At 54.4% G+C, this 26,781-nt stretch overlaps 1 protein-coding gene and 1 pseudogene across 4 annotated transcripts in view; both read right to left on the bottom strand.

Annotated features, from left to right (window-relative positions):
• The window catches only part of LRP8 (LDL receptor related protein 8), an 80,711-nt gene extending 62,477 nt beyond the window's left edge, over nt 1-18,234 (bottom strand). For all 4 annotated transcript variants that reach the window (XM_060022265.1, XM_060022256.1, XM_060022285.1 and 1 more), the window contains exons 1-2: nt 18,108-18,234; nt 17,207-17,326 (exon numbers count right to left, since the gene is read on the bottom strand). In XM_060022265.1, coding sequence (XP_059878248.1) covers nt 17,207-17,326; nt 18,108-18,216 — 229 coding nt within the window. In that variant the 5' untranslated portion in view covers nt 18,217-18,234. The remainder of the gene's footprint in view (nt 1-17,206; nt 17,327-18,107) is intronic.
• Nucleotides 18,235-18,938: 704 nt separating this feature from the next.
• The window catches only part of LOC132419058 (solute carrier family 25 member 3 pseudogene), a 93,524-nt pseudogene continuing 85,681 nt past the window's right edge, over nt 18,939-26,781 (bottom strand).

Here is a 26,781-nt window from a genome sequence, read left to right on the forward strand (position 1 = left end):
CCCTCCCCCCAGCTCACCCCCCAACTTCCTGACTCAGTCACTAGCCCCACGACCTTGGGGAAGCTTCTCATTACCTCTGCCTCATTTCTCTCCTCTGCATGATGAAGGATAAAAACAGTACCTATTTTATCAGGCTGACCTGAGGGTCGAGTGAGGTACAACGTGGCACTGAGCGGCAGCTCAATAAACGATGGCTATGATTACCGACCCCCCCCCAGGTTAGTGGAGACCAGCCCTGACAGGTGCCACTGAGGAGCCAGGTGGGCTCGGGGGTTCTCTGGTCTCTATGGGGCAGCTCCAAGGCAGCAGGATTAGCCAGGGGGCTCTGTACAGCCCCTGTGACAGGCCTGGGACCCACAGGGCCTCTCAGAAAGAACTCTGTTTTTGGAAATAAAAAGAACTACCTTATAAAGAAGTGAGGTCTCCGTCCCAGGAGGTGTGCAAGCAAGAGATCCATCCATTCACTCAACAAGCATTCACTGGGCCCCTCCTCTGTGCTGGGCCCTGTGTTGGCCAACGGGAGTTGGGAAAGAGAGCATGAGACACAACCCTGCCTGGAGAAACCCACGATCTAAAAAAGCAAGAGCTACTGAAGTTGCCAAACTGACCCCCGGGCCAGGGCTGCCCACCCCTGTACACGTGTCAGAGCCTGGAGAAAAAGCAAGAGGCCCTTCGGCATGAAGGGGGCTTTGGGGAACACCCGGGGAGGCTCAGCGAATGCGCTCTGGCCCTGCAGACATGAGGTCAGGCCCCACCTGCTCTGAGCCCCTCGTGGCCCTGTGATCCCGACGGCCTCCTGGTGCCTATGCTCTCCTTGCCCTGGTCCACCTTGACCACAGCTCAGCATCAGCCTCCAGAGCCCCCATCCACCCCGAAACCCGGTCAGGGGGGTAGGAGGTGTCCTTGGAGGCAGGGCCCTGCTGGCAGCAGGGAGCAGAGGAGAGACGGGTGGCTGTCTGCCTGGACAGGGGCAAGGGCACGGCCAGTCCCAGGCAGGTGGCAGGCTCACCCCTTGCCCACTTTCCTGCCCCCCCCGCATCTACAACCCTGCCAACCACGGTTCCCGGGGAGCAGGCTCCCAGGAGGCCCAGCAGGCAGCCCACCAGCTGCTGCCCCCTCCCCGTACAAACACTAGCCACAAAGCACCCCCCCCCCCCCGCTCTGCCTGCCTGCGGTGACAGCCTCTTGGCACCAGCTCTCCCCTTCCCTCCATCTGTCAGGAATCGGTGCAGACAGGCTGTGAGAACCACAAGAGGAAGGAGCGATGCTGCTTGGACCCCACCCCTCCCCGCTACCTCCCCAGCGCTCTCCCCCGCACCCCACGTCCTCTCTCTCCCCACTCCTCTCTGTGTCCTCCTTTCCCTTGCATCTGTCTCCTACTGATGAAGCCATTGACAAAGTTGGGAGTAGGGCGGGGAAGAGGACCAGCCAGCCAGTGACCCCCACTTACGGGTAATCACCACACACCGCGGCCACAGCCCGGCCACCCACCCATCAGGCTTCATCCTTTACGTTCTCCCAAACCATTAAGGAGTCGAAATCCCGTGCGACTGTGGGCTCAGTGTCCCCATCTGTACAACTGGTACAGCAAATCCTGCTGAGCCCACCTCCCAAGGGATACTAGGAGCCCAGAGGCAATACACGGAAAGGGCTCTGTAAACCACAGAACCTTGTACAAGGCAAACGGCCTGTGTCCCCAGCTTCTTCCTATCTGACGTGGGAATAAAGGTCCTAGTGCCGCCCGCCTCCTGGGAGTAGCGAGGCCAGAATGGGACGTGAACAGACAGAAAAATGCCTTGAAGAATATAAAGGGCGGCAGGAACGCAAAGGCAGGGCTGTCGAGGTAATGATCCTCACTGTACTGATGTGAGGTGAGAAGGGCAGAGCTGGGGAAACTGAGGCCCAGAGGGAGCTGTCACACAGCTAGCTGTGTCAGAGGCAGGGTCAGAACAAAGGCCAGGCCTCCTGGCCATGTCCACACCAGCACCCCAACAGGGGTGCTCAGCCCTGGCTCCTCCAGACCTTCCAAGGGGGTCTATGTCTCTTTGAATTCTCCCAAAACGTGGGGAAGAAATCAGCTTTTTCCTTTCTTTAGAGTGAGCCCTGCCCAACTGGCAGCAGAACCCACAGGTAACGGGGGAAGACCTGTTGCAGAGCCGGGGGAGCAGCGACGGGGGTGGGCAGGGTGCAGGCCGGCAGGCCAAGTGTCCCATTGGACATGAGACTTTTCATTTTAAAACGGGGGCGGTACCAAGCCGGGCACCCTGCGTGGGAGCAGGCGCTTGGTAATGCCAAAGTGCAGGCAAACATGGGGGTGGGTCTTTGCACCGAACAGAGAGCATAACCCCTTTCCCCCTTCATCCCGGCGAAGCTTGGCCCAAGGCCCCACAGGCCCCAGCGGGGAGGAAGTTCTGGTCTAGCTGCCGTTTCAGGGTCCTGTGAAGCCACGTCTGTCCCCAACTGCAGCACAGATGTGCCCAAGGAAAAGGGGAAGGAGACATGGGTCATCCACCCCTTTCACTGCCAAGGAAGCTTGAGGTTCAGAGAAGCCAACTGCCCAAGGTCACATATTGAGTTGGGCGGCCAAGGCCTGCTTTTCCATCTGCAGATCCTCCCCAGGTCCCAGCAGGGCACTGGCACAGAGGAGGCCTGCAGTGGATGCTGGAGCTCAGACTCGAAGGCTCCAGTCCACACAAGGCACTTCTCGGGGGCTCACAGAAACACCATGTGCGAGCGGGCACGTGGCACAGGAGGTGCAGCGCAAGGAGCAGAAACACAGCCTGGGGTGGGAGGGGCGCTGGGCGTGTGAAAAGCCAAAGAGCCCCACCCGCTCTCCTCCCTTCCCTGCTTCTCCGCAGGCCCTAGCCAGGTCCCCCTGCCCCATCTCCTGAGGCCCGTGGTCTGGTGTGAACCACAGACTCTTAATCGGACCATCTTGACGCAGAGTGGCAAGGATGGAGATGGAAGGAAACACAGGGACAGGGGAGCCCAGAGGAGGCCCTGACTCAGCTGGGGTGTGAAGGCTCCCTGGAAATGGAGACTCTTAAAGCAAAGTGGGGTTGAACAAACAGAGGAAGGGCGTTCCAGGGAGAGGGACCCACATGTGAGAGTGTGATGATGCCCCTGTGACATCAAACACATGTGGGGTGTGGCTGGAGCACAGAGCCATGGGGTTTGGGGGGACAAGTGGATGGTGAGGTCTGCAGCAGGAGAGATGCCAGGTATGTGTTTGGGCATTGAAGGGCCCTGAATGTTAGCAAGTAGACTATCCTGTGAGTGGGGGACGTCCCTGTAGGACGCTGAGCAAGGGCAGGAGAAAGCTCCACGTGTTTGAGAGCGCTCGGCGGCAGAGCGGAGAGTGGACAGGAGGGAGGGAACAGAGACGAGGTTGGTGCTGCTACCATGGTCCGGGGAGGCTGAAGTGGGATGGGGAAAGGGCCTGGATCCACCAAGGAGGATCAGGCCTTGGTGGCCGTTAGAGGTAAGGGAGACGGGGGCTGTGATGACTCCCAGGTTCCTAACCAAGGCCAGGACAGTGTCCATGCTGTGGACTGGTCTCAGGGCAGAAGAGGTCCGTGCACAGCCCCCAGTGCCCGTGTGCCCAGCCACAGGTCGTCGCGGGGTCTGGGCACTACCACCTTGCTGACCCGGAGATAAGCTGTCTGCAGAGGTGTCACCTTTACTGCTGGACATGGCACATCTGTCTTCAGCCCCCCACTTCCTTGGGAGGTAGGTCATGGTTACAGAAAGCAGCCAATGTTTATAGAGCCCAGACTGTGCAGCCCACCAGGCTCCAAGAAGCAGTGGCCAGAGAGGGGATAGATAGGCCTTCCCCAAGGCCACACAGCATGTCAGCTATCACAGGCCAGGAAGGGACACTGAGCAGGCTTCGAGTGAAGGCAGGGGGCAGTGTTTGTGAGCAGAGGTCCCAGAAACAGAGCTGGGACCTGGGTAGGGCAGAAGCGTCACTGGAGACAGATTTGAGATTGAAAGGAAGACAGATTTTGTAACAGGAAGGGCTATCCAGGGACAGAAAAAGCTATCAGGTTGCTCAGTGAGCTCCCTGTCCCTGGAGGTATGCAAGCAGACAATTGCCCCCTCCCCATCTCCAGCCCCTGGGGCTGCTGAGGGGATTCCGGCATTGGGATGGGGGTTGGGAGCCTGCTTTGGCCAAATGAAGACGCTGCTCCAGCCCCGAGAGCCACAGCTCACTCATTCATTCACTCAACACACATTCACCAAGGCTTGCTCTGTGCCAGGCCAGAGACATTGGGCACCAGGGGCAGGTGGAGCAGAACAAGAGAAACCTCATCTCTCAATCTTCCCCACCCCCATCCAGGGGGGTGAGGCCAAAGCTGGGCAGGGGGCAGAGGATGGAGGCCCTGGCTGCCCACACTCCATGTCACAGGTCTAAGGGGCTCGGCTCCCTTATCTTTCTGGGCACATTTGGGGCATGGGGCCAAGGGCTGGGCAGGATCAGACACAATGCAACCTCCTCCTGCACCCCACCCCTCCTGGAGGTCCCCAAGGCTCTGGGCTCATTTCCTAATGAGGTCCCTGTAAGGACTCTTCCTAATTAAATTAGGACAGTAAGTTATGGCCTGGGGCTGCAGGGGAAGAAGCAGGGACAAAGGTGACTTCTGGGGGTGCTCCCTGGCCCCTCCCAGCCCACCCAGCAGTGCAGCAGCCTGGCATGGGAGGGGATTCCTAAAGGACAGATGGGAGATGGAGGTTCAGAAAAAGAGGTCAAAATAAGTGGAGCAAATCTTGAATTGAGCACCGATCACGTCCAGACACTATTCTTGGTGCTTTTCCTAAACAAACTCGTATCATCGTCCAACCACCTAGAGGGTTAGGTGTTGGTGGCTCCATTTTAGAGAGGAGACAAGTGCTCAGAGAGGTGAAGTAACTTGCCTAGGGTCCCACAGCTAGGAAGCAGTGAAGTATGGACTCGATCCCAGGCAGCCTAGTTAGAGGCCCTGCTGTTATCTGAGCCACAGTGGAGTTGCTCATGGATGAGGCAATGCGGAAGCAGTCAGACGTAGGGGACCTGGGGGGCTTCCCACCCCCACGTCTATGGCTCCCACCTGGCCGCACAGCAAGCAGAGGTTTGGAGTCAGACCTAGACAGAGGTCAGGGAATCTGCATTTCAAACGGTGTCCAAAGTGACTCACTCTCCTGATCCAATCCTCACAGGTGGGAAAACTGAGGCCCAGGGAGGAGCAGAGACTTGCCCAAGTCCCTCAGCAAGTCAGCGACAAGGTGAGGCTACCTGGCTCCTGGTGTGGTGAGGGTGAGGGCCTGGGGGGGACTCGCTCGTAACGGATCAACAGCGACAAGGGCTCAGGTCTCTGCTTCCAGGGGGAGAACTCAGGGCAGCGTTTGCAAGTGTGGGAGAGGCCAAAGGCCAGGGAGAGGGAGGGCGAGGGGTCTGGGAGAAGGGGTGGCAGAGAGAACAGGGGCTCCAGCCACATGGCTGGCAGACCTCTGTGTCCTGGTATGGCCCAGTTCCCGGTGTAGGAAGAACCGACTGGCTCTGTGAGATCCAGTGAGGCTTCAGGTACTGTACCCAGACCAGGAATTGCTCATTACCCGCGTGCACAGAGCAGGAGTCTGGGGTTCAGATTCGAGGGACTTATCCCAGGCCTCTAACTAGGACGTGGAAGGACTGCAGTGGAAACCCCAGTCCAGCTGACACTGGGAGGCCACGCGTGTGCCTTGTCCGTGCACCTCCAAGAAGCAGGCAGCTGTGCAGATGGGGGATGAAAAGAGGAGGAGACAGGAGAGCATTACATATGCAGCATATTTAAAGCCTGGGGCTATGGGTATTAAAGAATTGGCCTGGTCAGACTCAGCAAAAAAATAAACAGGCAGAAACCCCCGAGCAGATATAGGTGCTGCTAATTAGCAGTTGGTTCCAGCTTTGCACATACGGTTTATGCCACATCCCCTGTGCGATGGGTTGGATTTCACAGCCCTTGCTCCCTGCTCTGGGCCTTCTGGGCCTCAGGGAACGGGGGCAGCTCCTTGGACCGCCACATCTGGGTCCTGGCCATGGCGGAGCTCCTGTGAACTCCGTGATTCTCAGGGGAAAACAAAAGAATCCCAGGGAATTGGGGCTGAGAGGGGCCTGGAGATGCCCCGCTCCCAATGAGCAGAGACCCAAGAGGGGCAGAGACCTGCTGATGGCCATTAGGTAAGGTAGGAGCAGGGGTGGAGCTGAGGTGGGCCTGGTCTCCAGGCCATGGCGTTTATATCAGCCTCAGCCCTCTGCGTGGGGCGTGGGTGGGTGCAGACAGTGGGCTATAGGCTGAGGCTTGGAGGGGAGAGGCTGCCATGGCAGGGGGCAGGCTGGGAACAGAGACCGCTGGCACCTCTCCAGCTACAAATAATTCCCCGCCACAAACAGCCCAGTGGGGGGCTTTGGCTTTGCCTTGGCTGGGCGGCCTTGGCCAGCATGGGAGGAAGAGCGTCACCTTGTCCCTGCAGCCTCTGTGCGTCCAGAACAGTCACCTCCCTCCTGGTGCACACCTGCTCTCTGAGCACGCACACGCCATGCACACGCACGTGTGCGGCTCTGAGAGTGATGGGGGCAGCAGATGGCAGCTCGGGGTCCAGGAAGTGGAGAGGGAGGGAGGGTGGGAAGAGCACTGGCACGAATATCCCTGGATTCGCGCCACCAGGAAAGCCCACCCTTGGCCTCCAGCTATTCGTACCAGCAGCTTAACCTGGGTCAACAGGCCCTTCCTGCCTCTCTCAGCTGCCAACTCTCTGATGTTAAACTGGACCCACTGGTGAACCAAGGTCCCCTCTTAGATAACTAACTATGCCAGGCCCGGATGGTTAACTAGCTCTCCTTGGTTCTCTCTGCGTAACCAGCTCCCCTAGGCCACCCAGGAAGCAGCCACCCTGGGGCCCCCGGTGCAGATGGCAGCGGATGAGATGATTCCTACAGTCCCTCCCGGCCCGAGAAACTGCTGTTCTCCCAGGCAGCCAAGTCCTCCCAACTGGCCAGCTGACCTACATCTCTCCTGCTGCTATTTCAGCAACTGCCCTCTTGTTATGTCCTTGGAGGAGGAGAAGGAAAGCTGTTGACGGTCGCTTCCACTTGGTGGGGATCAGGGGCTCGGGAAGGGGAAAGGGGATGCTCGTTTCAGGGCCAGGTCTGGGCAGAACACTTTACATCAGCCTGCACACCTCTGAGAGGTGGGCTCATCATCCCCATTTCAGAGACCAAGGATCTAAAGCTCACAACATAAGACCCATACCAGGGACCCTGGCTAGTGGGTCACAGGGCTGGTGGCCTGACTCCATTTTTCTCCATCACTCCACTGCATCCAGTGCAGGCACGGGCACAGGAAGAAGACAAAAGGGAAAGTGGCCCAAGGAACCTGGGTCTTAGGGCTGAGTTCTGGAAGTGGACCCTAAAAAGTCCAGCTACCCTCCATCTGCCTGCCTGGAATCTACCCACAAAGCCAGGTACACTCCTACCAACCCTCACCAGGCATTAAGGAGCTCGAGGGCCACAGGTCCCCCTCCCCCAGGCCAGGACTGGTCCTGAGCCCAGCTCCAGGGAGAAGAAATCTGCTCAGAGTGCTGGTTAGAGTGCAGGTGGAGCAAGGACCAATAGGTAAAGGGGAGATGAAGTTCAGAGAGGGAGAGCGCCTCACGCAGGGTCACACAGCAAGTTAGGGGCAAGGGCAGAACAACTTTTATAAAGCTGTGGAGGAGACAGATTCTACAAATATCTTGAGAAAAATGAAGACCAATTATACTCCCTTCTGCTTTCTTTGGTGGGGGTGGGGAGTCCTTGGGGCCAGAACACAGTTGTTCCTTCTCTTTGCTTTGTTTTGTGAGGCCTGGATCTGGCTACTTGGTCTGCCCCACAGGGCCAGGGTGAGGTGGCCCTGTGCTCAAGGAAGAGGGAGGTCCTGCTGGCCGCCAGCCTGGCTGGGAAGGGCCATGCGGAGTCAGGGGGTGTTGTGAGATAGGAAAACATCTCCTTGAGGGACTGCGACAAGGTGAGGATGAAACGCACATGCTCAGCCATGCCTTTCCTAGGACTTCCTCTTAAGGGAAGAACCAGACAAATGCACAAAGGTGTAGTACTGGTATTCACCCCAGCACTGTGCAGAACAGGAAAAAAATATATATATAAATATATATATAACCAACTAAACACATGTCTATCAATAGGAGACTGTGTCATTAAATTAGGGAAGATTCATGCAGTAGACTACTATCTAGCCCTTTAAAACGATAATACGTACCTACTGTTACTGACACTGAAAGATGTGCATGATGTGGGGAGAAAACAACTGACATAACACAAGCTCGTTTTGCAAAAACACCCAAAAACCAAAAAAAAAGAAAACCCAGAAACACACATGTTCATGCACACCAGCTCGCATGCAGAGAATGCAAGAACACCTCTGGGAGGACAGGCAGCTCCCACCGTGGTATAACCAAGGGGGACTCCTACCTTCCTCTTTTCCCTTTTCTGAATTGTCTGTGTGTTTTCTTTTCTTTAAATTACAAGTATGAAATTACCTTTATATAATCAGAAAAACTTACTTCCGTTGGAAAAACAAAGGAAATCAATTGAAGTGAGTTTCAGCTTCAGCACTACCAGTAACAGGCTGTGTGGCCCCAGGGGAGCCCCATGCCCTTGCAGAGCCTCACTTTCCTCATCAGGAAAATGGGGACGATAATGAACTCCTGCACCACCTTCCTCCCAGAGCAGCTGTGAGGCACAAACTGGAAGAGGCCATACTGTGGTTCGAATAGGCTGAGAGGGCCGGAAACGGAAATAGTCTCCAGAGCGGCTGGGGTAAAGTCCCTTGTGGCATCTCAAAGCCAGTGACCAAGGGAGGGCGGTGGTCACGTTCACCATTCCCATGTGACCATTCCCAGACTGGCTGACCTCAGAGAGGCTTTGGGCTGCCATATCCAAGGGGCAGGTGCGTGGAGGCCGTGAGGGGTCATAGGAACTGTGTGGACCTAGGAGCCCCATGGCCCTGCCTCTCTGGGTAACTCTCCTAGTCACTAGAGGGTGTTCCAAGGGGCCTGATAAAAAGCTGGGTTCCTCGCCCGCAAAGCAGCCGGCTTGTGGGCACCTGGCCTGGGCCCTGCCAGGGTCAGGGAGGTCAAACCAGGTGCAGGGGGATGGGGGAGCTCACAGGCAGGGCCCGCTCCTGAGCCACTGCAGCCGAGGGGCTATTCCTACGGCCTGTGACATACACTGGCTTGTAAGAGGAGCCATGGCGAGCACAACTGATGATCAAAGCTGCCACCTGGGGCCGCGCTCATGCCTGGGGGCACCCAGGGGCCAGAGCTGCTCAGGAGGGAGCCGGTACACCCACTGGCAGGGGCTGGCAAGGATGGATGCCTGGGGTACCTAGAAAGGAAGGGCGGTCGCAGCACACCCCAGGCCACTCCCACTGTAGCTGTGACTGGGATGTGTGAACGTGTATCTCTTCCTTTCACCTGTGTCACAATGCAGCCAGACAGGCATGGCCCAGTCCTGCCGCTGACCCGCTGACCTGCCTGGGGCAAGTGACTTCACCTCTCAGAGCCTCGGCTCTTTCTCTGTGAAGTGCAGTGATGATGCGTCCAGGCACTGGCTGAGGGAGGTATTGCATGAGAAAGCCCCCAGCAGTGAGCATGCTCGTGAACTCTTACTATAGTTAACAATATTATTTTAGATGAGTTCCCAGCGATCTGGGGGTGGGCAGCAGGCCCCAGCCAGGGGCAGTATGCACCTGCGGTCCCCGTGGGGAAGTCCCAAGCCCTTTCTGTGTGCAGGAGCCAGTGCCCGCCTGCAGCCTGAGAACGCCTTGTTCCCTGGTCCAGCAGGAAAAGGAGAGGGGGGGCGGGGTGGCAGCAGGTGGGAGTTGGGAGCATACTGTTCTGACTCAGTCCCAACCCAGGAACTGAGGACACCCTAGTTCTGAGAATGGGTCCCTGCTGACACCAGGAGCTGATGTCCAGCCACCAGGGCCTTGGTTTCACCTTCTGAAGCCTGGAGCTGGGAAGCTCCCAAGTTTACAGTGTGAGCACTGAGAGGCCTGCATGCCCAGGTCCTGTGTGACTGTGGATGTCACTGGTGCCCTCGGGGCTTCAGGTGACCCAGCTCACAAGAGGGGGCCTGACTATGGTCCCTAAAGGATGCTCAGCTCCCTTCTCCAGCTTCAAGGACCCCCCAGGGCCTTCTCAGAGGCCCCTGCGTCCCCTACATCTGACCGATATATGCTTCTCACCCTCAAAAGTCGGGGACATTTCCTCAGTCCATTCATTCATGCACACACCATCCCTCAAATGCCTCGGCTCTGGGCCAGGCCCTGTGGTCCCCCACCACAGACTCTCCCAGCAACCACGAGCTCCTATGATGGGCTATTACAAGGGTGCACAAAGCCATGGGCATCCAGACATAGGAGAGGTTAGATCACACCAGGAAGACAGGGAAGGCTTCATGGACGTGGTAATGAGCTGGGTTTTGAAGGATGGGTAGAAGCCAGGGAAGGACAATCCAAGCAGAAGAAAAGCATGTATGTATGAGACCTAGAGTCAGCGAATTGCATGGGGGTCAGAGAACCGAAGTCCACATTTTGGATGACTTGGGCTCTTGGCCTTTTCTGAGGAAGGATGGCAATATTGGAAATGACACCCCTTGAAGTCATCTGCATCAGCGACATATCACTGGGTCCTCAGTTTCCCTATCTGTACAATGGAAACAGTACTCACCACCCCACAGGCAATGGCCAAGGAAGGCCCTTGGAAACTGTGGAGGGTCACACCCATGAGGGGGTGCTGGACAAGGGGGGCCTTATGTTGGGGCCCCATGTGGTCTCCAGAAAAGACAGTCCCTCCTAGACAGAAACCTGTAGTGCAGGAAGGCATCACTGGACACTGCAGCCCCTCACCCTCTTCTTCCATGCCCTCTGAGCCCCAGGCCCTCTGACCCCAACTGGGTAGACAAAGCTCAGAGAGGAAGACGCTAAGGAAGAGTCTGGGCTCCAGAGTGGACAGGCCTGGGCCAAATCCTGGCTCTAGCACTCAAACATCATGACATTGGCCAAGTCACTTCTCTTTGAGCCTCAGTTTCATCATCTTTAAAATGGGAATAATAAGAAAACAGCCCTCACAGGGTTGTGAGTAGTAATATTAATGAATGCAGATTGTCCAACATCGTGCCAGGCATGGGGGTGAGTAGTCAGTATCTGTTAGTAGTAATTCCCTCAAGGGAGCTATTTATTTTGGAATCCCTCGTGCTCAGCACAAGGATAGCAGAGCAGACAATGTGGAGAAGACAGATCTGAGACCGAGGGGAGAACAGGGACATGTTGTGGGTGCTCAGGGACTAGGGAGCAAGAGGACAAGAGGTCAGGGAAGGCCACCTGGGGGAGGTGGCATCTCCACCAGGCCTTCAAAGACTGGGTGATCTGGGCTTGCGGGCATTTGCAGAGCTGTTGAGATCCAGGGCCCCGAGGCCTGGCTGCCCAGCCCCCAGAGCAGGGCCCCACACGCTCTCCTAGGCCCAGGACTGGCTTCATGGGGATGGCACTGGCCTGGGGGTCTGACCACAGACCCTGGGCCAGGAGATTTGCACTTGGTAACAGCCCTGAAGGGTGGCACAAATAAGCCTATACCCTCCTGCTCCATCAGCCCTATGGGTCCTCTCGCTCCTCACCCTCTCCCTGGGGCAACTCTCTGGTTTCACCTGCTGTTGCTACTTCCCTAAGGAGGGAGAACTGTCAAGTCAGCTGCCTGCGGACAACCGAGAGGACTAAGCCAACCAGCCCTGAGGCCTATTGCACTCGGAACCCCCAGCAGGCCTGAGAAAGCCCAGGGAGTTCCCAGAGGGGAACTCCGTCCCAGGAGAGCCCCCAGGAAGGCCCATGGGAGAGTCTTCAGCAAACACTCCCAAGGCCTGCTGGGGCCAGCCACGGAGACACAGACCTGGCCCTAGGGAAGGGAGAAGCTTAGGCCCTGTGGGGCAGAGCCATGGGGGCTGTAGGGCTTCCTCCCCTTCCCAGGCACAGACAGGTCTGGAAACCAGCCTTGGGACAAGCATACGGCCTGAGGGAAGTCTTCCTCGGCCCCTCCCAGGGCCCCGGCCACTCATTCACTGAGACCAACCAGGCCTGTTTGATTCATTTCTTCCCTCAGGCCCTCCTTGGGTACCTTCCTCCACTCCCAGGTCCATCTCAGGGCCGAATGGCCTTGGGACCACCTCCACTGTGGCTGGGGAACCCTCTGGCTGAGGCACGCCTCAGCTGCGCGAGCCTTTGGATCTCGGGCTAAGCAAATGCGGGCAGGAGAACCAGGGGGGTCCTGGCAGACAGGTATCTAGAGACCTCAGTGAGACTCCTCCTCCAGGAACAGACAGACCCACTCCATTCATTGAACACCTACTGCTTACCAGGCACATTATCTCACTTAATCCTCATCACTGGGAGGGAGAAACTATTATCACCTCCAAGGCCATTCAGCCAGAGGTCACAGTTGGGATAGAAAACCAGGAGTATCTGATTCAAGGCCACATTGAGTTATTCCAACACACATCTCTAAGTCCCCTCTTTCGACTCCTGTATCTCAGCCCTGGGGAAAGAGGGGAGCAGGGAGGGCTTTCTGGAGGAGGTGATACCTGCACTGATGATTCTAAGATGACAAAAAGAAGGTAGCCAGGTGAGGGAGCAGAAAGTGTTCCACACAGATGGAATAGCACGTGCAAAGGCCTAGCAGTAAGAAGCAGTAGAAAGGCCAGAATGTGACAGAAGTTTGGTGTCACAGGTTCATAGGAAGAGCAGGAAGGGGCTGGAGGGCAGTGGGGCAGCGGAAGCTGGTCACAGAGGGCCAGATGCAGAGGAGTCTAAGCCGACCCTATCCTATGGGTACATGGGAGCTTCGGGAGGACTCCGAATGGTGGAGCTGGTGGGTCAGATGAGGAAACCGAGGTTCAGAGAGAGCAGCACGATCTGTCAGATGACTCCATCCAATAAAGGACATGAAGCTGGGCCTCGTGTCAGGGGTGTGAGAATGGGCTAGGCCAGGCGGCACACTGAAGACCAGATGCGGGCTTGCAGCCCCAGCTGGGAGCTGTGGCCGAGCTTTAATTATTTACAAGGCTACTTCCCAGCAGGCCTCAGCACTCCTACAGCCTGGCCTTGCCAGCTAATGAACTCTCGGCCACGGGAGACCTTGCTGCGGCCACTCTTTATTAAAACTGGAACGGAGCGGTGATGGGGGCTGGGAGAACAGGGCAGCCTAAAGAAGCCTAAACAGGTAGAGGAAACTGAGCATACGACCGGTCCACCTGTCTAAGCAGTCCATCCACACGGAGAAGCGCAGAGCTCTTCCCAGAGCTGGAAGTGGAGTGCGGGGGTTGATGTCCCCTCAAGATGGGGAAACAGAGGCCTGGGAGGACTTGCCTGAGGTCGTCAGCTAGTGCTTGATGCAGCACAAGTTCCATTAGTTGGGTGCCTGCATTCACACCCCAGCAGTTTCAGTTTCACTTAAAAATCATACACCCTTGGGCTTCCCTGGTGGCGCAGTGGATGGGAGTCTGCCTGCCGATGCAGGGGACGTGGGTTCGCGCCCCGGTCCGGGAGGATCCCACATGCTGCGGAGAGGCTGGGCCCGTGAGCCATGGCCGCTGGGCCTGCGCGTCTGGAGCCTGTGCTCCACAACGGGAGAGGCCACAACAGTGAGAGGCCCGCGTACCGCAAAAAAAAAAAAAAAAAATCATACACCCTTGTTACTTAACCCCTCTGTGCCTTTGTAAAATGAGGAAAATGCGGGTACTTCCAAGAGTCACCCCATTTTATAGACTCGAGGTGCACGAGGTGATACATGTAGAATCTCAGCACAACTGGTCCACAGCAAGTACTCAGTAAGCGTTCATTGTTGTTGCTGTTGCTACTCTGGGGGCAAAGGGCTGGCTGGAGACCAGAACCCATGTCTCTGCTCCCAGACAGTAAGTAGCAACAGGAAACTGAGGCCAAGGCGCCAGCTGGCCTACGTGACCCAGGTGCAGCCAGGAACCCCACCCCTTCCCCTGGCCGGGCCGCCCCTGGGCTTCCAGCCCCTTCCTCCACTTTGAAGGCCCTTTGAGCTGGGAACTGAAACCCCATGAGCCTTTCCCTTCCCCATCCCCGTCAGATCTGTGTCTCCAAAAGGCCGAGTCCCATCTGCTGCGGGTAAGCTTCCGCACTTAGAAGGTCTTACTTTGAGTTCCAGCTCCAACCCTGAGGAGCTGTGTGAATTTGGCGGAGTCACTTCACCTGTCTGAACCCCAGTTCTTCCTCTATAATGCGGAGACTGCATCACCTATTTTTAAATGGTAAGCTCTGAGGGAATGGCATTAGTTACCATCTTTCAAGGCCTGCCTTAGCTGTCTCTTCCTCCAGAAAGCCTTCCTTGGTTTCCCCCACATACAAGCTCCCTCCCTCCAACCTCCATCAGCTCTCAGAATTCACGGTCTGCATTCTGACCCCTTTGGGAGCCTGAACGCATTTTGCCCCACACAGACTTCACTTACAAATGGCAATCCCCATTTTGCAGGCCGAGAGGTACAGAGATGGGGTGATTCAGGCCCTCTCACAGGGTGGAATGGTTGGAGTGGTCAAATATAAGGCAGGGAGGATGGTTCCAAGAAATGCAGCTCGGGCAGGTGGCCCGGAATGGAGGGAACTCCCCAGATAGGGAAGGAAGGGGTGACAAAAGACCATTTTCCAACACCACGCCTCATACAGCCACCCAAAGCTCCCACCCCTTTCTTCAAGATTTCTCTCTGTGGCCCCTAGGGGTCCCTTTCTAAAGACCTTGGTGGTGTGGACACTCATCCACTCCCTTCTCTTCACCAGCCCCAGGTGAAGACTTTCTACGGGTATAACCGATGGTAGAGGAACAGCTACCCCTCATTTGGCAGATGAAGAGACAAGCCCAGAGAAGCCCAGAAAAGCCCAGAAAAGCCCAGTGTGGGGGACGGATACTTGACACCAACAGCAAAGCCCTCAACGTCGGTTGCTTTTGTTCACTAACCCTCTGCCTGTGACTCTACCCCATCCACCTCAGAATGAAAGCAGGAGCCCAGAGTGGCCGTCAGATTGGCCCTGGTCCCATCTGGGGTCGCCCAGCCACCCGCTACTTCACTCCTCCATCTTGCCCAGAGCCTCGATGGAGATGAAAAGCACCCGGATCACCCTCCTGGGTCCTTCTGCACCACACTCCCACCAGAGCAGACAGTGCCCCTGAGCTAGGAGGCAGGTGGACACCCTGACCAAGTTCTGTCACTCTCAGCTGTGTGACCTTAGGCAAATCACTCAACTTCTCTGAGCCAGAGTCCTTATCTACAAAGGGGGATGACAAGAAACACGTCTGCTCTTCACGGCCACCCCCAACAAAACTGTTGTTATACAGAGCCAGGGAGATAAGGTAAAACCAGCCCAGAAATGCACAGTTTCCACTTCCTCGCCTCATCCTCAGCACTCCCCCTGTAAGGAAACCACAGAAGAACAACTCCGGGCGAGGAGACTCACTATCACATTTTACCCTGGCTCAGGCATTTTCAGAATTTCAATATCATTGGGAAATGGTTAGGGTCATAATTAGACTAAGAACTCTGGAGTCAGACGCTCAAATTTAAGCTCCTACTTAGCAGCTCAACAGCTGTGGAATAACTAACTTGATCTTTCAGTGCCTTGGGGCTTTTTTGTTTTGTGTTTTTTGGTTTGTTTTGGTGTATAAAATAGGACTGCTCTGAAGGTTACAGGAGTTTATATAAGATAAGCACTTACCACAGTGGTTGGCACACAGCTAACAGTCGGCACATGTTAGTCGCATCACTTTCAATTACATTTCTAGAACTGGTCTTCAAAACCAGGGCAGGAATCATTAGCCCAAGTGGTCAGGAGAGGAAACTGAGACAGGAGGGAAAGATGCGCCCATGTCACACAGCCAAATCTGGGTTGGTCTGAGAATGAACCTGGGGGCTGACTAGCAAACCCCGAAAAAAACCACTATAACTCAACAGACAATGCCTGTCCAGGTGGTCTCTCTACCCCTCTTGCCACTGCGTGGTGCTGTGGGCCTGTCCACCTATTGCCCTCCTCCCACAGAACCTGCACTCCCTGGCCTGCGGGGTGGGCCTGCTCTCCAAAGTGTCCCGGTGCCTGGCATACAGCAGGTGCTCAGTAATGATGAATGAATGACTGCCCGCGTCTGTGTTTTATAGAGTCCTGTTTATCTGTTCCTGGAACTATACTCCTTCCACTGTGGCAACTGCTTGCTAACTCGCCTCAGGTCCCACAGAAACCACATGCACCTCACGAAACAACTTCCAAAGCAGTCGTGCCCAGGTGTACAGACACCACACTCAGCAAAGGCGGCCGGCCACCTGCATGTGACCATGGGTTCACGCACGGCCTTGGGATCCTCACCCCCCCTTCCAGGAAACAAACTCATCCCTCTGGCCCCCTCCTTCCTGCTCTGCCCCATGACTCATGCCTCAGTCTGGCTGGCAGGAGAGCGCAGTCGGCCAACCAGGGTGGCACAAGAAAGGTCTTCACCATGACTAGGCAGAAAGGCAGCGAGCGCCAGCGCCCCGCCTGCACCTACTACCCAGGGGAGGAGCGGGGGTGTGGCCAAGGCGGGGCCAGGGCAGGGCCCCAACGCCAAGGGCGCCAGAAAACTGCACACCCAGCCGTTCCACGATTGGCCTGCTCCGGCCACAGGGACCTATGGGGTGGTCCTCGCACAGCCAATCAGGGGCCCCGGGGAGCCCATTCATTCACAAAACCCAGCAGGAAAAGGAGTGAGGCTAGGCCCAGAGTTGCCTGGAACTTTGAGACACGAGCGCGTTCCGTGGGGCCTAGGCAAGAGTCCCGGAGGGCCTGATCGCAGAAAGCTAGACGCTTGCAGGGACCGTCGCGTCGCCGCCCCACAGTTCCGGCCCAGCAACCCGGGCGTGGCGTGCCCTCCTCCCGGGCCGTGCTGCGCCGGGCTTCGCCCCCGGCTCCATCAGGACCTGCCGGCCCAGAACCCGCTGGGTCCCTAAGTGCCTGGAGGGAAAGGGCTCCCGGGAGGGTTCCCGGCTGCAGGCTCCGGCAGTAAAGGTCCAGGCAGGTGGCCCGGTGGCGGCTGCAGCCACGTGGACGCTGAGCAAGGAGTCCCCCACCTTTCCCTCCCTCCCCGGCCCGCCACTCACGGCAGTCATCCTCGTCGCTGTTGTCCGAGCAGTCGTCGTCCTCGTCGCATCTCCACACAGAGGGGATGCAGCGCTCGTTCCGGCACCGGAACTGGTCCTCTTCGCACTCCTTGACCGACCCTGCGCGGGGGAGAGGGGGCGTGAGCCGGATCCCCGGAACAAGCGATCCCGGCCGCGGGGAGGGGTCTACTGAGTGAAGGAGAGGGCCCGATGCTGAAGCCAACGACCTGGAGGCCTCTGGCACCCTCGATCAGGAAGGAGGGCAGGATGGTAAGGGTTCCTGGGATGACGGGCTGCTCTGTGGCAGGCACACACAGTCGGTGTACCACCACTTAGGTATGCCCCCCATTCAGAACACTCACCCGCACACACGGCCCTTAGTGAGAGACGCACGCAGACACAGCCCACAGGGAGCCCCTCAACACGCCGCGACACGCGCACTGGGCGCTGCGGGCACATCCGCCTCGCACGCAGCCCCTCTTTCTCTGCCACACGCAGGGGTCGCCGGAAACGCATTGTCAGGCGGGGTAGTCTCCGGGCTCCGCTCATCGCCGCCGCGGAGCGCGCGTGTCAAATTAACGCCAACGGCGAGAATCACACAGCCCTCCCGAAAGCATCAGTGATCACCCCCAGCAAAGTTCCCGGCCCGCCCGGCCCCCACGGCGCCCATCCCCCAAGAGCAGGTGCCGGAGGGCAGAGCCCACCACACAGGGAGCCGCGGGGGCGGGGGTCTAGGGCAAATTAAGGGAGAGCTGGGTCCCGAGGAGCATATCCCGCCCGGGCGCCTCCCTGCCAGGCCCGGGCTCGGAGGCCTCGGCGCAACCCGCCCCCCGGCCGCCGGGCCGTGCTTTGTTGGCCGCTCCGGCGGCGCAAAGACGGGCCGGGGACCGGCCGCGCGCACCTTGGCCGCCGCGCAGTGGATCCGCCGCCGCCTCGAGATGCTGGAGCTGCAGCAGCAGCAGCAGCAGCAGCGCCAGCGGCCGGAGCGCGCCCCGTTCGGGGCGGCCCATGGCGGGCCCCGGGCTCCGGCCGCCGCTCCCCGCGCACCCCGTGCCGCCGCCGCGCCTCAGCCCTCCGAGTCCTTGCCGCGGCGCCGGGGCTGCCGCTGCCCCCGCCGCCGCCGCCACCGCTGCCGCCCGCCCCGGCTCCTCGGCTGCATTTCAAGCAGGTTCCGTGACGCTCGGCGGCGGGGCGGGCTCAGGCTGGGCGCGCGGCCCCAGGCCTGGGCTGCCTCAGCCTGCGCGCGCGCCCCCCCCCCCCCGCCCCCTGCTGTCGCCTCCGCCCCACGCTCCTCCCGCTGCCGCCTCCTTTCCCTCCTCCCTCATGCCCTTGGTCCACTTCTCCCTAGGTCCGTGCTCGGTGACCCTGCTCAAGGCCCGCCGCGTGCTGGGCGTTGCAGACGTTGGGATGAGCCAGGCGAGGCCCCTACCCCCAGAGGTGGCAGACAGCCCAAGGGAAGTAGCACAGGCTGCCTAGAGGAGGTGACATGCTGATAGGTGGCTGAGGGAGGCCTAGGAGTGAACCTGGACGGGAGGGGAGATGATGTTCCCGGGTGCACAGGCCTGGGCATGTGCACACGGAGCAGGGATGGTAGTGGACAGGGATTGGGGTGCCAGGATTCGTGTGATCAGGGAGAAGCTGGGGGAGCAGGAATGAACCTCTGCACCCCTCCAAGACTCCGACCCGGATGTTACACGTCTGTGTAGCTGGTTAACATGCCTATGTTGCATTCTCATGTGAGAATTCCCACGGCCAAGGATGTGAGGCAGGTGGCTTGGGCCTGGCTCACAAACTTGATCCATTCATTCTCATTCAGTGTTCTGTTGGGCCAGGCAGAGGGGCAGACAATCAGGGGGAACTGCAGGGGCGACAGGGTAGTCCTTTCTGTGATGGAGAAGGGCAGAGACTGTGGGACCCCACAGAAGGGACGCCTCATCCCTGCTAATAGGGGACGCACACCAAGGGCTGCTGTCTGCTTCTGCTGGCATGAATAAGACCTCTCCCCTGGAAGGTCTCAGCCTCATCTCATCCATGCCAGGGTACAGGTGACTAGATTTTAGCTACCTTACCTGGCCCAACCAGCCCAGCCTTTTTGGACAATGAGTTTTGAGGGCACTGGCCACTAAAAGACAGACTGGGAGGTGGCTAGGCCCAGTGTAGGTCCACTCTCCCCTCCTCTCTTGCTGCCTCACATCCATGTCAGAGGGGCAGAAGAAGGGGCTTCAGGAGCTGTTAGTCTCAGGCCTGGAAGCCACTCTGTCTCATCAGCAGTCCTGTTACTGAGCCTTGTTTCTTCCCACAGAGGGCAGCCCCTTAGCAATTCGGTCATCCAACAAGCACATCCCAGCTCTGCTCTGTGCCAACCCTGGGCCTAGGAGTGCCAACGTGAATCAGACATGGTACCAGCTTGATTGGTGGGGAGACAGACTATCAACGGACAGACAATGAAATGCAAGCATGCTTTCAACAAAAACTTATGGAGCACCTCCTATGTGCCAGGCATTGCCCAGGGATACAGTGTAGAAATAGATGACGTCCCTCTTTGCTCTCCTACATCTTACATCTTAGTTGGGAGAGACAGACACAAAAGCAAGAAAACAAACAAATAAGAAATGATAATAATTTCAGATCATCATAACTGCTATGGAAAAAATAAAGTAGGGTGATGTGAGAGTGATGGGAGGTAACTTTAGAGAGGTGATCAGGGAAGACCTCTCTGAGGAGGTGACATTTTGCTGAATGGCAAGAAGGAGCCTGCTGTGGACTGAATGTTTGTGTCCTCCCAGAATTCATATGTTAAAACCTAATCCCAAATGTGAGGGTATTTGAAAGTGGGGTCTTTGGGAGTCAATTAGGACATAAATGGGATTAGTGCCGTTATAAAACAGGCCCCAGAAAGATCTCTGGCCCCTTCTACCATGTGAGGACACATCGAGAAGAGAGTCATCTATGAAACAGGAAGTGGGCTCTCACCAGACACCAACTCTGCTGGCATCTTGATCTTTCAGTGCCTTGATCTTGGACTTCTCAGGCTCCCAACAAATTTCTGTTGTTTTTAAGCCACCCAATCTATGATATTTTGTTATGGCAGCCCATGTGGACTAAGACAGAGCCCAACCATAGGAAGATTGGCTGTAAGGGCATTCCTGGCAAAGGGACCAGCAGGACAGAAGCCTTGAGGTGGGCTGGAGCTCGGTGAGGAGAAGTTGGGTGACCAGGCGAGGTCAGAGTCAGCAATGTTCTGATCACATGAGGGTTTTGTAGGCCCCAGCAGGAGGTTTGGATTTTGTTCCAAGTACAACGATGGCCACTGTGACAGCAGGATGCCTGGGACTCTGGAGCCCTTCCTGCAGCCAAGACTGACTGCTTCATCTCAGCCCCTCCTTCACTCTGTGGTCTCAAGGAAAGTCAGTTCCCACCTCTGAGCTTCAGTTTCTCTTCTGCAAAATAGAGATGGAGAATTTCAAAGGTCTATTCTAGTTTTAAGATTGTGTAGATTAAAGTTCGGAGGCAGCAGGGTAAAGAGATTAAGAGCATGGGCTCTGGGTTAGACTACCTGAGTTTAAGTCTGTTCCTTCCCTTCCTAGCTACATGACCTTGGACAACTCACTTAACCTCTGTGGCTCAGTTTTTTTATCTGTAAAATGGGAATGGTGACAGTACCTCACAAGGTTGTGAGGATTACATTAGAGGACATGCACAGCATGCACTGTACTGCAGGTGCATAATAGCTATTAGTTATGTTACTGTTATTCAAACATAATTCCCTGTCAAAAACCCCCGATAACCTCCTAACACTCAGAGAATAAAGACTGAGCCTTCCTTCACCTCCCCTCCAAGAGGGTCTTTGCTCATACTGTCCGACACACATCCAGCTGCCAAAGTGGGCAACTCCTTGTCCCTCGAAAACCCCCTCATTGGAGGTTCTCCAGGCTCCTCTCAGCCCCCACCCAATTTGGACCACTTCTCTCTCTCCCTAGTCAGCCTGTGACCTTCCTGAGGACAGGAACCAGCTCTCCTGCATTTCTGGGTTCCTACAGGGCATGTTTGATCAACGTTTGTTTGTTGTTGCCTTTACCATGGTTTCTGTATGCCTAGGAGGATTATGTCTTATTCATCCCTATTTTCAGAGGATAGATACAAGGCGTGGCATATAACAGGCATTAGATAAATGATGTTTAAATTCTTGAAAAGGTTAAAAGGAAAACCATATCAAGTAATAATAATAGCTAATACTTATTGTACACTTGCTGGAGGTGGGGAGGGGGTCAAGCACCATCTAGGTGTTTTAAACGCTTTAACCCATTTAGTCCTTACAACATCTCCATGAGGCAGGTTTTATGTTGATTCCATTTTACAGATGAGCAAACTAAGGGGTGGGGAGGTCATACAGCTAGTAAATGGCAGGCCTAGCATTTGAACCCAGAGGGCAGAAATGGGAATTTTTCAGGGCACCTAAGTTGGTTAATCTAGTGAAGGGCAAATGAAGAAAGCTTTGACACACCCCATACACCAAATGGACACTGAGGTCCTTGTACAACTTGTTCCCAAGTGACTTCTTGTCCTCACCTGTCCTCGCTCTCCATCCTGGGCTGACTCAAGCATATAGGCCTTGCCCAGTCCTGGGTTTCCAAAGAAAATCCTCAAGCCCAACCCCAAGTGCAATGAATTCCCCACGAGACAGAAACAGGTGACATTCCAGCTGCTGTCAGCATGTCACCCTGCCCATCCCAAGTCTCTGTGTCCTGCTTTAAGAGCCACCAGAGGCCAGTGGCCCACCCCTTGCACATTCTACTCCCTCACCCTGTCCTCCAAGACAGCCTCAGGCCTCAGGCCTCTGCCAGGCTGTACCCTCTGCTGAGAACAGTCTTGCGCTGGCTGACGTCTGTGCATCCTTTGGGCCTCAGCTCACATTCCTCCTCCTCTGGGAAGTTCTCAGGCCTCCTCTAGAGAGGTCCTCCCTACCCCTCTGGCCTCCCACAACACGCCGTGTCCCAATCTCTCTGATCGCACTGGGCTATCATTGTTGTATCCTCCATCCAATAAGGAGCTGCTCAAGTCAGAAACTGGGTCATCCTGGTCCCTTCTGTGTCCCCAGTGATAATTTGTTAAAGGGTAGTGTGACCATATGAATTCTCTCCAGGGCCAGGGCCAGAGAGCCTTCTGCATATATACCTCCCCCAGCCTGCTCTGACTGGCCTTGCACCAGGCAAGGGGCACAGATGAGCAAGACTCCATCCCTGCCCTTGAGGATCTCTGGTCTGGGGGCAGACAGTGTCAGTGCAGGGTGATAAGAGCCCCAGAGAGGGGGTGCCCACAGGCATCACATCCCCACCCCGAGGTATCCAAGGCTGCGTCAACCACGCAGCCAGGGACAGAGACCAGTGGCCCCAAGCTGATCACAGCTGAACTGCAAGGGCAGCAGAGCTCTCCCACTGTCTACTATCATCACTTTACAGAAGTCTAGCCTAAGTCTGTTATGCTGTACTGGGAACCAATTGCCAATTTCTCTTTGCCACTGTCCCTGTGTTTCCCTCTCTCTCTCTCTCTTTCCCAGCAGTGTCTTCATTCCTGTAAAAGGGATTCTAATTTATTACATGAACTTTATACAGATCCAAACCGCCATGGTTTAAATCACTTGTTAACTGTGTGATCTGGGACAAGTTACTTGAACTCTCTGTGCCTCAATTTCCTCATCTATAAAATGGGGATGACAATGTTACCTACGAGTATTAATTACCTATTGCTGCATAACAAAATACCCCAGATTCAAAACAACAACAACTCAAAACAACAACAAATATTTATTATCCCCCACATTGTCTGTGAGTTAGGAATTTGGGAGCAACTTCGTTGGGTCACGATGCTGGCCAGGCTATAGTCTTCTGAAGGCTTAACTGCAGCTGGAGGGTTTGAGTTGGCTCACTCACATGGCTGGCACATTCACATTGGCTGTTGGCAGGATGACTCAGTTTTTCACCACACAGATTTCTCCACAGGACTGCTTGAGTGTCCTTATGACATGGCAGCCAGCTTTCCCCATCCAAGAGGGGGAGAGAAAAAGCAAGGAGGAAGTCACAGTGTCTTTTGTGACCTAACTAGGGAGGTCACACTCCATCATTTTGGCAATATCCTATTGGTTTCACAGGTCAGCCCTATTCCATGTGGGAAGGACTATATAGGAGAGCAATAGCCAGGAGGCAAAAATCACTGTGGGCCATCTCAGAGACTGGCTGCCACACTATCTCATAGGGTTAGTGAGGATGAAATATGTGAATATAAGTGAAGTATTTAGAAGAGTTTTCTGTACATAGTATACCTTGTATATGTGTTTGCTATTATAATTGTTACTGCTTTTTCAGGTACACAGTAAACACTTCCTAAGGACTATCTACAATTATCGTGAACATTACTGCTATTAGCTGCAGAACCTCATACAGAGGAATACACCCAGGAACTGAGAGGATGAAGGCGTTTCAGGGTTTCAGAGCTGACCAGAGCAGAGCAAGGCAGACCCAGTGTTGGTTTCCTGCCTCCTGGCCATGTGCTGTCAGGGGAGTCACATCTGTCTCCTTCACTGCCTTACTAGAGGACACTGGGCAAGTCCTTTTTCCTCTCTGGGCTGGGCTCCCCATCCCTAACATGAGGGTTGGACTAGGTCAGTATTTCCCATGACCAGTCAGTCATTCTTATCGCCGGGGAATGACTTTCTCCATTTCCCCTTACCTGCTCTACTGTCATCCTAGTATTTCCCTTTAAATCCTTTCACTTAATAAACGTCGCTTCATCCTAAGCAATAATCTCCGTGAAATCACAGGTTTGATATGCTAATCATATTCTCCAATACACATTAAAATAAATGTGTGCTCATTCAAATAAACAATGCTCCTCCGTCCATCCAGATGTGTCTCGCTTCTCTCAGGGCCGCCAGCTCTGCGTCCCCCATTTAATCTGGGAAAAAGGATAGAGGGCAGAAGCCCTGGCCACTCTGCCCGTGACAACAGGCTCCTCAAGGTGACTCAGAGGTCGTCAGGCCCTGGATACCCATCGCCTGAGTCACAGGGCCTTCTAGGGGAGGCTCAGCAATTTTCTGTTTGCTTTTGTTTTGGTTGAGTTTTTATTTTATTTTTTCTTATCAGAGTTTTACTTCACATAGTTTAAAGAATCAACTAGTTCTGTCACTTTGTTATGAGAACCTTAGGTCGTTCACTCCCCACCTCCATCTCCTTCTCCCCAGATGCAAACACTTTCAAATCTTTTAGCTGATTCTTTTGGTATTTACCTCCCTATAGTTAAATAACACACATTTCTATTTCTTTTTTTTATTTTATAAATTTATTTATTTTATTTTTGGCTGCGTTGGGTGTTGGTTGCTGCACGCGGGCTTTCTCTAGTTGTGGTGAGCAGGCGCTACACTTTCGTTGCGGTGCACAGGCTTCTCATTGCAGTAGCTTCTCTCGTTGCAGAGCACGGGCTCTAGGCATGTGGACTTCAGTAGTTGTGGCACGTGGGCTCAGTAGTTGTGGTGCACGGGCTTAGTTGCTCCGTGGCATGTGGGATCTTCCGGACCAGGGCTCGAACCCGTGTCCCCTGCATTTCCAGGCAGATTCTTAACCACTGTGCCACCAGGGAAGTCCCACATTTCTATTTCTTGATCTTTCGGTTTCAGGCACTATCTTTTGACTTCCCACCATGAAGACAATGATTTAGCTCTCTCACCACCACCCCCCTGCACCTCCAGACACCTACACACACGGACTCTCACACACTCACTCTCTGAGTCAACCGTCACTCATCCTTCCAATATGGTTGTGATTCTTTGATTTTAAAAAGTTTTAAAATTATTTTTAGTTGTGGTAAGATATGCATAACATAAAATTTACCTAACATTTTTAAGTGTACAATTCAGTGGCATTAAGCACATTCACATTGTTGCATAACCATCACCACCACCCATCTCCAGAACTGTCATCTTGCAAACAGCAACTCTGTACTCATTAAGTAACTCCCCATTCTCCTTTGTCCCCAGCCACTGGCAACCACGTTCTAACTTCTGTCTCTATGAATTTGACTACTCTAGGTACCTCATGTAAGTGAAATTGTACAGTGTTTGCCCTTTTATGATTGGTTTATTTCACTGGCATAATGTCCTCAATGCTCATCCATGTTGTAGCGTGTTGCAGAATTTTCTTCCTTTTAAGGATGAATAATATTCCATTATATGTATATTCCACATTGTGTTTATCCATTCATCTGTCAATGGACACATATGTTGCTTCCACCTCTTGGCTATTGTGAATAATACTGCTATGAACATGGGTGTACAAATATCTCTTCAAGTCTCTGCTTTCAGTTCTTTGGGGTAATATACCCAGAAGCGGAATTGCTGGATCATATAGTAATTCCATTTTTATTTTTTGAGGAATTGCCATACTATTTTCCATAGTAGTTGTGCCATTTTACATTTTACCAACGGTGCACAAGGGATCACATCTTTGTCAACACTTGTTATTTTCTGTTTTGTTTTGTTTTTTATAGTAGCTATCCTGACAGGTATGAGGTGGTATCTCATTGTGGTGTGTTTTTTTTTTGGCCGCACTGCCAGCATGCGGGATCTTCCCCAACCAGGTATTGAACCCATACGCCTGCAGTAGAAGTGCCGAGTATTAACTGCTGGACCGCCAGGGAAGTCTCCTCGTTGTGGTTTTGATTTGCATTTCCTTGATAGTGATATTGCACATCATTTTATGTGCTTCTTGGCCATTTGTATATCTTCTTAGGAGAAATGTCTGTTCTAGTCCTTTGCCCATTTTTAAATTTTCTGTTTGTTGTTGTTAGGTTGTAGGAGTTCTTTATGTATTCTGGATGTTAATCCCTTACTGGATACATGACTTACAAATATTTTCTTCCATCCTGTGGGTAGCCTGTTCACTCTGTCGATTGTGCCTTTTGATACACAGTTTTTATTTTTTATTTATGTTGTCCAGTTTATCTATTGTTTCTTTTGTTGCCTGAGCTTTAGTGTCATATATTGAAAGGATTTTTATGTGATCATAACAAAATAAATGCTATTCACAGTGTGCCATGATTAGCATCTTTTCCTGCATAACTGTGTTTTTCCTGGAGTTAGTAATGGATATTTATTTATTTATCATTTTATTTTTTGCTTCATTTCTAAGTATTCATCCCTTATCCCCAAACTCTCCCTCATTTGTGTAAACTCCTATTAATACAATCACCCATATTAGTACTCTACCAATTTACTTGACTGGGAAGTTGCTGCAGATTTCTGACTCTCCATCCTGGACTGGTTGATAGCAAGACCAGCTGCTCAGCTCTCCTTGTGGGCTTTCCCTTCCCCATCATCTGGAGGCTTCTCTGCACTTTTCTCCTGTGTTGAATCTCCTGCTTCTGACATCCTGTGTCTTCCTCACGACCTTATTTGGGGCAACATCTGCTCATAGCTTTTTTTTTTTTTTTTGTAATGCAGTCCACTGGTTAAGACTCCATGCTCCCACTGCAGGGGGCGTGGGTTCGATCCTTGCTCAGGGAACTAAGATTCCACAAGCTGCACC

Source organism: Delphinus delphis, chromosome 1, assembly GCF_949987515.2.
Source record: "Delphinus delphis chromosome 1, mDelDel1.2, whole genome shotgun sequence".
NCBI classification, from domain to species: domain Eukaryota; kingdom Metazoa; phylum Chordata; class Mammalia; order Artiodactyla; family Delphinidae; genus Delphinus; species Delphinus delphis.